General features: G+C 43.2%; 1 protein-coding gene across 8 annotated transcripts in view; it reads right to left on the reverse strand.

The window, feature by feature from the left end:
- The window catches only part of tmem242 (transmembrane protein 242), a 73,596-nt gene that overhangs the window by 52,873 nt on the left and 4,892 nt on the right, over window positions 1–15,831 (reverse strand). For all 8 annotated transcript variants that reach the window (XR_010963684.1, XR_010963683.1, XR_010963682.1 and 5 more), the window contains one exon: window positions 12,949–13,049. Coding sequence is in view for 5 of the 8 variants with exons in the window: in XM_067989115.1 (XP_067845216.1) it covers window positions 12,949–13,049 (101 nt within the window). In the remaining 3 variants the exon portion in view is untranslated. The remainder of the gene's footprint in view (window positions 1–12,948; window positions 13,050–15,831) is intronic.

Raw genomic sequence — 15,831 nt, forward strand, 5'->3', positions numbered from 1 at the left:
ATACTTTTCCAAGTGCCAATTATTTTTGTCCTCTATTATTGCCTCTAAAAGGTTTCTCCACCACTGCGTTAAACTGACTAGCCTGTGATTGCCGGGTTTATCCCTTTCCCCTTTTTTGAGCAGGGGTGTAACATTTGCAATCATCCCCATTTTTAAAGGAGGATTGAAAGATTGTGGCCAGAGCCTCCGCAATTTCCATCCTTACTTCCCTCAGTAACCTAGGATGCATCCCATCTGGACTGGGTGACTTTTCTATTTTGAGTACTGCCAACCTTTTAAGTTCCTCCTCTCTCTATCTATTTTTAATCATATCCAATATCACCAATACCGCCTCCTTTACTGCTACACTGCCAACATCCTCTTTTCTAGTGAAGACCAATGCAAAGTATTCATTTAGTACCTCAGCATGCTCTCTGCCTCCATAAGAGGATCTCCTTTTTTGTCCTTAAATCATTCCCACCATTCCTCTGACTATTTATAAAAGAATCTTGGGTTCCCTTTTATGTTAGCCACTAATCTATTCTCATACTCTCTTTGCCCCTCATTCCTTTTTTAGATCTCCTATCTACTTCCTGTATCCAGCCTGGTTCTCTACTCTATGAACCTTGCATTTGTCATTAGCCTCCTTTTTCAGTTTTATTTTAATCTCTATCTTAGGTCATCCAGGGATCTCTGGCTTTGGATGCCCTTCCTCCTCCCTGCCTCCACACTTCGGAATGTGTCTACTATGTACCCAAACCAACTCCTCCTTGAAGGTCTCCCATTGTTCAATTACTGTTTTGCCTACCAATTTTTGATTCCAATCCACCTGGACAAGATCTCTTTTCAACTCACTGAAATTAGCCCTCCTAAGTATTTTCACATTTGATTGTTCCTTGTCCTTTTCCATAACTATCCTAACACACTGTTGTTACTGTCAATGAACTATCAACTCTGTCTGTTCTACCCATCTTTATGTCCATGCGAGACCTTCCCCCCCATAACCAACATTGGATGGTATTACATTATACATACACTATGCAGTCCAGTGGAGCAGAAAATTACCCAAATCTGGTTTATTTGAACCAGGCTTGCCAGGTTTTCCTCCCCTATGCCAAGAAAGGATTTTTTTTTAATACATAACTCAATGGCCAAGTCATAGAACTTCAATTTGCAACAATTGTAAATTCAGAACAAGTACTTAAAACATAGCAAAGATCTTGCTTTAAATCCTACTACTTGGACATAAATGGCAACTACTTTCAATTCACAGTCTGATTTTGTCATTGAGCGTACCTCCAGAGTGCAAACCTCCATCATCCAACATAGGAAACTGCATTACATTTATCAGCTTCCTCCCAGTTCCAACACATAACAAACGACATGATATTATCAAAAATGCTGGAAAAGCACAGTAGGTCTATCAACATCTGTAAAGGAAAAAGTTGAGTGTAACTCTACCAGAACCGTAAACCAAAAGATAAGCAAGGATTTTAGTAGAATTGTGGGGGGGGGGGGGGGGGGGCGGTGAGAAAAAAAGAGGGGCAGGAAGAAACAATAGATACTCCGATTTGAACGAGGAGGCCAATGGGTCTTTTAATATAAATTTCCTGCTGCTTACCTCGCTGAGATGATCTTTTATGGCATCTCAGTTTCCTTCAACCAATTAACTTCCTCTCTGTAATTGTAGTATCTGTTACCACAGACACTGCAGAAACACATTAAAAGTACCGTCAGAGACAAGGAGACCGAAAAAAAAACATACTGCAAAGGAAAAAAGGTAACAGCAGGATATTCTTTTACTATTTCAACAGTAAGAGAGCAGTCAGAGAAGAGGTGGGATTCCTCCTCCACTCCAATCATACTACATTGCTTGCTTGTCTTTCAGTTTTAAGTTCTGAAGCAGTTACACTCAATTTTTTTTTAGAAATGATGGACCTGCATATTTACAGCATTTTCTTATCAATTTTTCCTACCATTTTTACATTGTATTCTCTTTTTTTTCTCCCTCTACAACAGATGTTGCAAACGGGTTTTGAAAGATACTTGTCGAGTTGTTTTTTTTTGTATATTCAGAAAAACAAAATTTGGAATCAAAATACATTTTCCCCTTCCTAAAGCCTAGTATATTTTCCCTTTAACTTGGGATTGCTGCACTCTCGTCCTGGCTTAAAAGATTATTCCAAATAAGGTCATCCAATCTCTGCTATTTACATGAACAGTACCTGAAGCTGATCGCCTTTAAAAAAATATAAATGTTGAAAATGCAGGATAAATACATACCTAGAATTAGGAAGCTCAGACTAAACAAGCTTTGACCTAAATGGTTAAACAAACTAAATCAAAAAAGTAAAATTAAGAGGAAAAACAATAAAGAAGAAAATACCTCCACATAAAACAAACAGGGGTAGGGGATCACTTGGATGAATATATAAAAAGTGCAGAAATGCATTAAAAGAATGGTCAGAGGGACAAGGAGATAGAGAAAAAAAAAATGTAACAGTGAGAAATTCTTTTACTACTTCAACCATAAGAGAGCAGTCAGAGAAGAGGTGGGTACCATAAAATGTACAAGTAGGATTGAAACACAGAATGAGCATATGATAAGTAAACACTCTGAATAACTACTTCCTCCAAGTATTTAAAAAAGGGGAAATGAGAGCAAAATGCTCTCCCAAAATAGAGATAACCTAGGCAAAATTAATAATTTTGATATAAACGAGATAGCAATCCTGAACATGCTAAAAGGGCTCAAATAAATAAATACCATCGATCCCAGAGAATTTATCACAAGAGTGCTGATGGGGAGTAGAATTGTAAGCTTTGACGATCATTACGAAGGAGTCACTGGAATCTGGAGCGTACTAGTTGATTGGAAACAGGCTAACATAGTGCCCATGTTCAACAAGGTGACAAAACAGCCATGGACAACTGCAGACCTATTAGTCTTATTTCAATCCAGAGTACAATAACTGAATCAATTATCAGGGTAAAACACAATTGTACTGTGGACGTCCACGAGGTATTTGAAAAAATTCCACACAAAAGGCTGTTTGTTAATTTCAAAGATGTAGGCGTTCAGGGTAAATCTTGGGAATGGATAAGAAATTGGCTGAAGGGTTGACAACAATGGTTAGCCACAGGGATCATGTTGGGACCACTACTATTTCTAATTTACATCAATGACTTGGATTTAAAAACTCATTGTAAATTGGTCAAATTTATAGACTATACCAAGAGGGGCAGTGGAATCGATGGGTGGGGTATAATACTGTAGTGGTTATGTTACTGGACTAGTAATCCAGAGGCCTGGACAATAATCCACAGAACTGAGTTTAAATCCCACTATGGCAGTTTGAGATTCAATTTTTTTTTTAAATTCTGGAAATAAAAAGTTGGTATCAATAAAAGTGACCGTGAAGCTGTCAGATTGTCGTAAAAACCCAACTGGTTCACTAGTGTCCTTTAGGGAAGCAAACCTACATTCCTTACCTGCACTGGGCTATATATGATTCCAGTCCCACACCAACGTGGTTAACTCTTAATGCCCTCTGAAGCGGGCTAGCAAGACACTCAGTTGTATCAAACCACTAGAAAAAAGGAACAAAAAAAAAATCCGGACAGACCGCTCGGCTACAACCTAGGCATCGAATCAGGACACGGCAAACAGCACATCCAGCCCAGTCCTGCAAAATCCTGGTAGAAGTGACCACTGCACAGTCCTCGTGGAGACAAAGTCCCGTCTTCGCACTGAGGACACCATCCAACATGTTGTGTGGCACTATCACAGTGCTAAATGAGATGGATGCCCAGTTTTGAGCTGCTAGATCTGTTCTGAATCTATGAGGCACTGTGGGCCATCAGCAGCAGAATTGTATTCCAGCACAATCTGTAACCTCATGGCCCGGCATATTCCTCACTCTACCATTACCAACAAGCCAGGGGACCAACCCTGGTTCACTGAGGAATGTAGAAGAGCATGCCAGGAGCAACACCAGGCGTGCCTAAAAATGAGGTGCCAACCTGGTGAAGCTACAACTCAGGACGACATGAATGCTATAGACAGAGCTAAACGATTACACAACCAACGGATCAGATCAAAGCTCTGCAGTCCTGCCACATCCAGTCGTGAACGGTGGTGGACAATTAAACAACTAACGGGAGGAGGAGGCTCTGTAAACATCCCCATCCTCAATGATGGCGGAGTCCAGTATGCGAGTGCAAAAGACAAGGCTGAAGCGTTTGCAACCATCTTCAGCCAGAAGTGCCGAGTGGATGATCCATCTCGGCCTCCTCCCGATATCCCAACCATCACAGAAGCCAGTCTTCAGCCAATTCGATTCACTCCACATGATATCAAGAAACGGCTGAGTGCACTGGATACAGCAAAGGCTGTGGGCCCCGACAACATCCCGGCTGTAGTGCTGAAGGCTTGTGCTCCAGAACTAGCTGCGCCTCGAGCCAAACTGTTCCAGTACAGCTACAACTCTGGCATCTACCCGACAATGTGGAAAATTGCCCAGGTATGTCCTGTCCACAAAAAGCAGGACAAATCCAATCTGGCCAATTACTGCCCCATCAGTCTACTCTCAATCATCAGCAAAGTGATGGAAGGTGCCATCGACAGTGCTATCAAGCGGCACTTACTCACCAATAACCTGCTCACCGATGCTCAGTTTGGGTTCCGCCAAGATCACTCGGCTCCAGACCTCATTACAGCCTTGGTCCAAACATGGACACAAGGGCTGAATTCCAGAGGTGAGGTGAGAGTGACTGCCCTTGACATCAAGGCAGCATTTGACCGAATGTGGCACCAAGGAGCCCTAGTAAAATTGAAGTCAATGGGAATCAGGGGGAAAACTCTCCAGTGGCTGGGGTCATACCTAGCACAAAGGATGATGATAGTAGTTGTTGGAGGCCAATCATCTCAGCCCCAGGACATTGCTGCAGGAGTTCCTCAGGGCAGTGTCCTGGGCCGAACCATCTTCAGCTGCTTCATCAATGACCTTCCCTCCATCACAAGGTCAGAAATGGGGATGTTCGCTGATGATTGCACAGTGTTCAGTTCCATTCGCAACCCCTCCAATATTGAAGCAGTCCGTGTCCACATGCAGCAAGACCTGGACAACAACCAGGCTTGGCTGATCAGTGACAAATAACATTCGTGCCAGACATGTGCCAGCTAATGACCATCTTCAACAAGATAGTCTAACCACCTCCCCTTCACATTCAATGGCATTACCATCGCCGAATCCCCCACCATCAACATCCTGGGGGTCACCACTGACCAGAAACTTAACTGGACCAGCCATATAAATACTGTGGCTTCAAGAGCAGGTCAGAGGCTGGGTATTCTGTGGCAAGTGACTCACCTCCTGACACCCCAAAGCCTTTCCACCATCTACAAGGCACAAGTCAGGAGTGTGATGGAATACTCTCCATGTGACTGGATGAGTGCAGCTCCAACAACACAAGAAACTTGACACTATCCAGGACAAAGCAGCCAGCTTGATTGGCACCCCATCCACCACCCTAAACATTCACTCCCTTCACCACTGGCGCACTGTGGCTGCAGTGTGTACCATCCACAGGATGCACTGCAGCAACTTGCCAAGGCTTCTTCGACAGCACCTCCCAAACCCACGACCTCTACCACCTAGAAGGACAAGGGCAGCAGGCACATGGGAACACCACCACCTGCACGTTCCCTTCCAAGTCACAAACCATCCTGGCCTGGAAATATATCGCCTTTGCTTCATCGTCACTGGGTCAAAATCCTGGAACTCCCTGCCTAACAGCACTGTGGGAGAACCTTCATCACACGGACCGCAGCGGTTCAAGGCAGCAGCTCACCACCACCTTCACACAGCGAGTCGTTATGATCTGGGCAGTTTGGGATGGGCATTAAATGCTGGCCTCGCCAGCGACACCCACATCCCATCAACGAATAAAAAAAATTCCTCACGACTGGTACTAAAGTTGGGAGAGCTGACCCACTAGTCAAGCAACAGCCTGACAGTCATAACTTACAGAATCATACCCATCAGCCAACGTCCCAGACTCCTGCCGATCCGTCCTGCCGTCCCTGGATATGTCCGTCCTGCCGGTGGGACAGGACATATCCAGGGACGCTCTAAGGAGAACAACCACAGCTTCTTCAGTCTATCCATGTAACTGAAGTCCCTCATCCCTGGAATCATTCCAGTAAATCTTTTCTGCACCCCCTCTAAGGCCTTCACATCCTTCCTAAAATGTGGTGCCCAGAATTGGACATAATACTCTGCGTGTGGCCGAACCAGTGTTTTATATTTGGGTCAACATAACTTCCTTGTTTTTGTACTTTATGCCTCTATTTATAAGGCCCAGGAACCCGTATGCTTTTTTTAACCACCTTCTCAACCTGTCCTGCCACCTTCAACGATTTGTGCACATATACCTCCAGGGGTCTCTGTTCCTGCACCCCATTTAGTTTATATTGCCTCTCCTCATTCTTCCTGCCAAAATGTATCACTTCGCACTTCTCTGCATTAATGGGCATGACCACCCATTCCACCAGCCTGTCGATATCCCCTCGAAGACTATTATTATTCCTCGTCACTGTTTACTACGCTTCCAAGTTTTGTGTCATATACAAATTTTGAAGTTGTGCCTGTATGAATACCCAAGTCCAAGTCATTTAATATATATCAAAAAAAAGCAATGGTGCTCGTACCAACTCCTGGGGAACACCACTGTATACCTTCTTCCAGTCCGAAAAACAACCGTTCACCACTACTCTCTGTTGCCTGTCGCTTAGCCAATTTCGTATCCATGCTGCCACTGCCTATTTGGCACTTTATCAAATGCCTTTTAAAAGTCCATATACATAATATCAACCACATTACCCTCATCAACCCTTTCTTATCTGTTATTCTTTCACTGTTTAGTCTGTAAAAAGCAGATTTTCATATATGGATAAAATAAATCTAGTCAGACATGTCAAATCTCAGCCTGTTGAACTAAATCTTTTTCACTACCAAAATGCTGCTTGTGATCATCACCTACCATGAAGGATCTCTCCGTAAGATAAAGAAGAGCTTTACATAAATGGGAATATTGTACTGTAGACTGAGAGATTTTTAAGTTATAGTTATTACAGGTCAAACATTCACCATACCCAACTTTGTTTTTTAAAAAAAAGGTTTTTTTCCAGCTACCCTAAACAGTCTCCACATCATAAACGTTCTCAAAGTGCCCAGTAAGATCATCTGTCCAAAAACACTCAAGACCCTCCCCCACTGCAGTATCCAACTATTTTAAAAATTAATTCCAGGGTTTTCAGCCCCACCACTATCTGGAAGGCCAGTCCCTTAATTGGTTACTCTTCATGTGAAGAACCTCCTTGATTTGAGTCCTAAATTTGCCATTTGTTAGTGCGAACCTAATGTTTTGTCCTACTGTTACAACTTAGTTTAATGTAATTTTCCAGATTTACCTTTTCCATACCATTAACTCAAAATGGAGAATTTAAAATAACCAAAAAGTATTAAAATAAAGAGTAATGAGGCTCCACATTTTTAAAAGTTAATGACTGCCAAACAACTAAAAACTAAGGCTTAGTTTAGATCTGTATTTTTAAGCGTACCTGTTTGGTGGCGTAATTAGTTACTTTCCAGCTGGACAGATAAGCAAGTTTGCACTTTTTCAACGATTTCTGATTGCAGCATCAGATGGCCCTTTAATTCGAAGCTGTCACATCACCAGCAAACTACCAGGAACAAGTTCCAGATTTCCACGTTTCACTGTGCATGTGGGAACACCAGAACTGGCTCCTCCATTTCGCCACTAACAACGGAGAGCGCTAGAGCGCTACTGAGCTCTCCGTTATTGCGGGAGTGATTCTGCCCTAATACTGCAGCTGAGGCCTAACCAGTGTTTTATAAAGGTTTAGCATAACTTCCTCGCTTTTGTACTCTATGCCTCTATTAATAAAGCCCATATGCTTTATTAACAGCCTTCTCAACTTACCCTGCCATCTTCAAAGATGTGTGTACATACACCTCCAGGTCTCTGTTCCTGCACTCCCTTTAGAATTGTACCATTTACTTTATATGGCCTCTCCTCATTCATCCTACCAAAATGCATCACTTCACAGCCTTACATTTCATCTGCCATGTGTCTGCCCATTTCACCAGTCTGTCTATGTCCTCCTGAAGTCTGTTAACTACATTTCGGAGTTTCGTGTCATCTGCATCTTGTATACGTCTATAAGATCACCTCCTTTCAATGGTGAAAAGCCCAAGTTTCTCCAGTTTTCCCTCATGACCCAGAGCTCTGACACTAGGGATCAGCCACATAGCTTTTCAATGCAATGCCTTCAGTGCTTGAACTTTTCACTTGTTACTTGGTGACTAGAACTGAACACAGTACTTCCTGTGATTTATATAATTGCCCCGCTATAAACGGGGAGGGTGTGGGGGAGCCCGGTACCAGGCGACAAATCCGGCAAGGCCAGGGATGTGTAGGCCCTGCCGACCTTAACGGCAAAGCCTCATTTGGGCAGACTCCTGCCTGACAGCAGGCCAGATTGACTGCTTGACCGGCGGGCAGGAACAATAAGTAGCGCAGGAGGTTGTAGGCGGGGACCAGTGTGGACTCAGCATCCTTCACTGTTCATTACTGCTCTGCATTGGTTAGACATGTTGAGAATTGAATCTGCTAAGACTCTGATGTCTCTTTGAACTTCATTCTTAGTTATTTCAACATAGTTCATGCAGCATGTGCATTGCCCTTGGTCATTGCCTGATACTTGTGCGGCGCGAATGTTACTTGTCAGTTATCAGCCCATGCCTAGATGTTGTCCGGGTCTTGCTGCATGCAGGCATGGACTGTTTCATTATCTGAGCAATTGAGAATGGAGCTGGACACTGCAATTATCAGCAAACGTGATTTTATGATGGAGTAACATAACTGGAGTATTGTGTCCAATTCTGGGCACTGCATTTTAGGAAGGATGTGAAGGCCTTAGAGGGGTGCAGAAAAGATTTATTAGAATGATTCCAGGGATGAGTGACTTCAGTTACATGGATAGACTGGAGAAGCTGGGGCTGTTCTCTTTTACAGCAGACAAGGTTAAGAGGCAATTTGATAAAAATGTTCAAAATCATGAAGGGTTTAGATGAAGTAAATAAAGAGAAACTGTTCCCATTGGCAGAAGGGTGGAGAACCAGTGGACACAGATTTAAGGTGATTGGCAAAAGAACCAAAGGCAACGTGAGGGGAAAAACTTTTTTACACAGCGAGTAGTTATGATCTGGAATGTGCTGCCTGAAAGGGTGGTGGAAGCAGATTCAATCGTGGCTTTCAAAAGGAATTAGTTAAATAGGTGAAGGGAAAAAAATTGGAGGGCTATGGGGAAGAGTGGGGAAATAGGACTAACTGGATTTCTCTTACAAAGAGCTGGCACTGGCTTGATGGGTCAAATGGCCTCCTTCTGTGCCGTAACCATTCTACAATGGAGGGAAGGTCAGTGATAAAGCAACTGGAGATAGTTGTGCCTAGGACATTGCCCTGAAGAACTCTTGCAGCACTGTCCTCGGGCTGAGATGATTGGCCTCCAACGACCACAATCATCATCATCCTTTGTGCCAGTTGTGACTCCAGGCACTGGAGAGTTTTCCCCCTAATCCTCAATGACTTCAGTTTTACTAGGTCTCCTTAGTTCTCCTGCCTCCTGCTGCAAGTCCTTTCTGGCAGCTATGTCCTTTAGGACTCGGTCAGTGGTGGTATTAACGAGCCGCTCTTGGTGATGTCCCCCACCCAGAGAATATTCTGTGCCCTTGCGCTTCACCAAGTGGTGTTCAACATGGGAAGGTGGTAGGTGGTAATCAGCAGGAGGTTTCCTTGCCCATGTTTGACCTGAAGCTATGAAACCTCATGGGATCCGGAGTCAACATTGAGGACTCCCAGACGGTATACTACTGTGCCCTCGCCTCTGGTGGGTCTCTACTGCTGGTGGAACAGGGCATACCCAGGGATGATGATGGAGGAGTCTGGGAAACAGAGTGTAGGAATAAATGGGTCTTTTTCAGGGTGGAAGGCAGTGACTAGTGGGATACCGCAGGGATCAGTGCTTCGGCCCCAGCTATTCACTATATATATATATATCAATGATTTGGGTGAGGGAATCAAATGTAATATTTCCAAGTTTGCTGACGACACAAAACTAGGTGGGATCGTGAGTTGTGAGGAGGATGCAAAGAGGCTTCAAGGCGATTTAGATAAGTTGAGTGAGTGGGCAAATTCATGGCAGATGCAGTATATGTGGATAAATGTGCAGTTATGCACTTCAGAAGGAAAAACAGAAAGGCAGAGTGTACATCAACATTTTCCAATCTATCACCATTTAAATAACAAAGGGACCTGGGTGTCCTTGTACACCAGTCACTGAAAGCAAACATGCAGGTGCAGCAAGCAGTTTGGAAGGCAAATGGTATGTTGGCCTTCATTGCAAGAGGATTTGAGTACAGGAGCAAGGATGTCTTACTGCAGTTATACAGGGCCTTGGTGAGACCACACCTGGAGTATTGTGTGCAGTTTTGGTCTTCTTACCCAGAAAGGATATACTTGCCATGGAGGGAGTGCAGCAAAGGTTCACCAGACCGATCCTTGGGATGGCAGGACTGTCGTATGAGGAGAGATTGGGTTGACTCGGCCTGTATTCACTCGAGTTTAGAAGAATGAAAGGGGATCGCATTGAAACGTATAAAATTCTGACAGGGCTAGACAGATTGGATGTTTTCCCTGGCTGTGGGGTCCAAAACAAGGGGTCACAGTCTCAGGATATGGGGTAGGACATTTAGGACTGAGTTGGAGAAATTTCTTCACTCAGAGGGTGGTGAACCTGTGGAATTCTCTACCACAGAAGGCTGTGGAGGCCAAGTCACTGAATATATTTAAGAAGGAGCTACATAGATTTCTAGACACAAAAGGCATCAAAGGGCATGGGGAGAAATTGGGAATATGGTATTGAGATAGAGGATCAGTCATGATCATATTGAAGGGCCGAACGGCCTTATAGAATCATAGAATCATAGAAGTTACAACATGGAAACAGGCCCTTCGGCCCAACATGTCCATGTCGCCCAGTTTATACCACTAAGCTGGTCCCAATTGCCTGCACTTGGCCCATTTTCTATGTATCAGAATGTACTTGGGAAGGGTCTTCTCTAAAAAGGTGTCCTAATCAACATACAAGTGTGAAACAGCTCACAATTAAAATTATGCTGATTGTATATATAACATTTATTTGCATTAAGTACTATGGTGCAGCCAGTGTGTGGTAAACCTAGGATATTGCCAATTGTTTGGAATCAAAAATAAATTCTAGTAATTCAATTGTTTTGCTATTCAATACAAAGTTCTTAGAGGTGATATTTGCACCAGTGCAACATGTATATCAGTTTTTTATGGCACTATCTGAGTACCAATCACAGAATCGTAGAATAATTACAGCACAGAAAGAGGCCATTCGGCCCATTGAGCCAGTGCTCTTTATAAGAACATGCCAGTCAGTCCCATTCCTCTGCTTCCCCCCACCCCACCCCCAAAGCCCTGCAAAATTTTTCCTCTCCCCTTCAAGTATTTATCCAATTCCTTTTTGAAAGCCACGATTGAATTTGCTTCCGCCACGCTTTCAGGCAGTGCATTTCAGATCATAGCTACTCTCTGCATAAAAGAGTTTTTCTTCATGTCGCTATTGGTTCTTTTGCCAATCACCTTAAATTTGTGTCCTCTGATTCTTGACCCATCCACCAATGGTAACAGCTCTTTATTTACTTTATCTAAACCCTTCATGATTTTGAAGACTTCCATCAAATCACCTCTCAACCTTCTTTGCTCTAAGGAGAGCAACTCCAGCTTCTCCAGTCTATCCACGTAACCAAAGTCACTCACCCCTGGAATCATTCTAGTAAATCTTTTCTGCACTCTCACTAAAGGTCTTCACATACTTCCTAAAGTGCAGAGCCCAGAATTGGACACAATACTCCAGTTGTGGCCAAACCAGTGTTTTATAAAAGGTTCAATGCAACTTCCTTGCTTTTGTACTCTATGCCTCTATTTATAAAGCCCAGAAACCCTTATGAGAAAGCAGTTAAAAAAGCAATCTTCAAAAATTTGTGTACACAGACCCCCAGGTCTCTGTTGCTGCAGCCCCTTGAGAATTGTAGCACTTAGTCCCTGCCAAAATGTATGAATTTACACTTCTGTGTTAAATTGTCTGCCATGTGTCCACCCATTCCACCAGCCTGTCCACGTCTTCTGGAAGTCTATTACTAGCCTCTTCACAGTTTACTACACTTCCAAGTTTTGTGTTATCTGCAAATTTTGAAACTGTGCCCTGTACACCCAAGTCCAAGTCATTAATATATATCAAAAAAGCACTGGTCCTAGTATCAACCCCGGGGAACACTACTGTATACTTTCCTCCAGTCCGAAAAACAACCGTTCACCACTACTCTCTGTTTCCTATCACTTAGCCAATTTTGTATCCATGGGCTTCAATTTTGACAAGCCTATTACTTTGTCAAACCCCTTTTGAAAGTCCATATACACATCAACCGCATTGCCCTCATCAACCCTCTATTACCGCATCAAAAAAAACTTAATCAAGTGGCAATGAGATCAAAAGACAGTAACTGAAGGATGGAATATGGTTCAAATGCTACCTGCTTTTACCATGGAACTTAGGAGTGCAGACATGCCTACAACTTATTAAACAATTAATGAAAGGGCGTATAGTCAAAATTGACTGAGCCTTAGCTTAGGAAAAACCCATATCTTACGACTCATTAAAATCAGGAATAGGAGTCACTACATCACTCCAGTACATTTGGGTTATTTTGTCAGTTACTGGTCCTGTGCAGCAACTATTTGTTACAATCTATAGAACATGAAAAATTAAATACAGTATCCAGCTATTCCACTGACCTTATTGAACCATCCAGGACTTTTCCTTTTTGCCATTGCAAGAGTTGTACCAAAACCAGCTAGCATCCCAGCTGCAGCTACAGATCCAAGGAACAGACTACCTAGCAAAATATCGTACAACACTTTGAACAGCATTTTCATATATTGTACATCTGGAGAATAATAGATGGGCTGAAGGGGAGAAGGGAGAGTCTTGAGTTTTTAAACTTCACAGCCCACCAGAATTAAAATGAAATGGCTTTTTCCAATACTGTGATACAATCTAATTTTTCATATTGTAAAATTTTAAACAATTCAGGTAAAGTATGTTTCACAGAAGCTTTGAAAAGTATGTTACTCTTTAGGCTATTCAGCACAATTTAAAAAAAGCAAATTTCTCAGCTGGTAAATGCACTACCTGGTGTATTGCTAAGCTATATAGACAGGTTAATACCGGCACTGTGCCGAGTTAACTGATCTAAGTTGGGGCAGTGATGGAAGCACTACAATTAGCTTCAGCCAAATTTCCGACTATCTGCTGGCAAGTACATGTGTTTGGAAGTCAGGGTAGGAAAATCTTAACAATAAAAACCTATTTATATTATGATCTTTAGAGGCTTCTCATAATATTGTATAATGATGTCATTACACAATATGAGGTTTATTTCTTTTGTTGGACTTGATTCCCTCAGATTTCTTTACCACTGCTTTAATGGTCTGTCCTGTGAAATTTTGCAAACACGGCTTCAAATATAAAAATCACAAAAAGGCAACAACCCCATGGTTCAGCAAGTTTATTTACTGGTAGCTGGGATTTACAGACCACAAAGGTCAAGCTTGATACATGGTGGTAGAAATTTGTCTTAGGCAATAGCACAAAACAAGCGGTATCGTATTGGCTGCCCATTATACATCCCACCTGATATTCAGTTGCATTGACCTCAATAGAACTGAATATCAAGCAGGGTGTATAACAGGCGGCCGATGCGGCAATACTCGTTTAGCTGATCTCAATGAGGCTGGCAGATGGTTGTGGGGTGGGGGGGGGGGGGGGGGGGTGGCGGCGGCGGGTGCGCTGCACTGAATTGGAGAAAAGGAAAGTCCCTCTCCTGATTGCTATCCAGCAACTAGTATCATAGTATGATAAAGCACAGAAGGAGTTCATTCAGCCCATCCTGTCTGTGCCAGCACTTTGGTAGAGCAATCCAATAAGTCCCACTTCCCATCTCTTTTCCCCATAGCCCTGTAAATTTTTTCCCTTCAAGTATTTATCCAATTCCCTGTTGAAAGTTATTATTGAATCTATTTCTACCACCCTTTCAGACAGTGCATTCCAGATCATAACAACTCGCTGCATAAAAAAATGTTTCCTCATGTCACCTCTGATCCTTTTGCCAATCACCTTAAATCTGTCCTCTCTGATTACCGACCCTTCTGCTAGTGGAAACGGTTTCTCCTTATTAACTCCATCCAAACCAATCATAATTTTGAACACCTCGATCAAATCTCCCCTTAACCTTCTCCACTCTAAGGAGAGCATCCCCAGCTTCTCTAGTCTCTCCACATAACCGAAGTCCCTCATCCCTGGTATCATTCTAGTAAATCACTCCTGCACCCTCTCCAAGGCCTTGACATCCTTCCTAATATGTGGTGCCCAGAATTGAACACATTGGGGTAGAAATCGCTTGGAGCGGCGAACCAACACTGCTCACCGCTCCATAGGTTTATACTAACCTACAAACATACTTTTTTTTCTTCTCCGCTTCCTGGAATAGGAAGCGGAGAAGAGCCCAGCGTCAGTTCAAGTGAAGCTAGGACCCTGGGAGAAGTGAGATGATCGATCTCTCCCCTTGACCAATCAGATTGCAGCATTTTGACAGCTTTGTACTTTAAAACCAGGAAGTGAAAGGTACAACATTTTAAATCAACGTAAAAACAGTTATAGACAACTAAAGAAAGAAAGGGTAAGAAACAATTGAATTAAGAGACAGAAGGTAGGATGGAAGTTACAGAGATTGAAAGGGTCAAGGCCATAGAGGGATTTAAACATGAGGATGAGAATTTGAAGTGTTGGAGGACAGGGACCAAACGTCGGTCAGCGAGGGTTAACACGGATAGTATACAGGCAGCAGAGTTTTGGATGGGCTGGAGCTTATTGAGGGTGTAATCAAGTCTCGAGGCAACGAAGGCATGAATAAGGATTTCAAAGGCAGATGGGCTGAGGCAGAGACGGAGGCAAACAATGTTATTGAGATGGAAGCAGACAGTTTTTGTAATGGAGAGGATATGAGGTTGGAAACTTAGCTCAGGTCTGAACAGGATGCCAAGGCTGAACAGCCTGGTTCGGCTTGAAACAGTGGCCAGAGAGAGGGTCAGTGGTGAGTGAGTCTTCAGTCTTCCCAATGTTTAGCTGCAGGAAGCTATGCCTCATTCAAGATTGGATTTTAGACAAGCAGTCTGACAGCACAAAAGCAGTAGGAGGGGGCAAGAGCGATGATGCAGGTAGAGCTGAGTGTCACTGGTGGAAGCTGACCCTATGACTTCAGATGATGTCACCCATAGGCAGTCCCATGCAGCTGAACATTGCAGGAGACATATTGGAGAAGGATCATGTCATTGACTGTATTGAAGGCTGCCGAGACATCAAGGAGGATGAGGAGGGATAATGCACCATGGTCAGAATCACAGAGAACGTCGTTCATGTCTTTGGTTGGGGTCATTTTGGTGCAGTGGATGGAACAGATATTTGATTAGAGGAATTCAACCTGAGAGTTATGGTAGACATGGACGTGGATCTGGGAGGCAACACCTTCAAGGATCTTGGAGAGGAAAGGTAGATTGCGCTGCACTACCAGAACAGAGGGGTCAAGAATAAGTATTTTGAGGAGGGGATGATGATCATGG

Source organism: Heptranchias perlo, chromosome 8 (assembly GCF_035084215.1).
Source record: "Heptranchias perlo isolate sHepPer1 chromosome 8, sHepPer1.hap1, whole genome shotgun sequence".
Classification (NCBI taxonomy): domain Eukaryota; kingdom Metazoa; phylum Chordata; class Chondrichthyes; order Hexanchiformes; family Hexanchidae; genus Heptranchias; species Heptranchias perlo.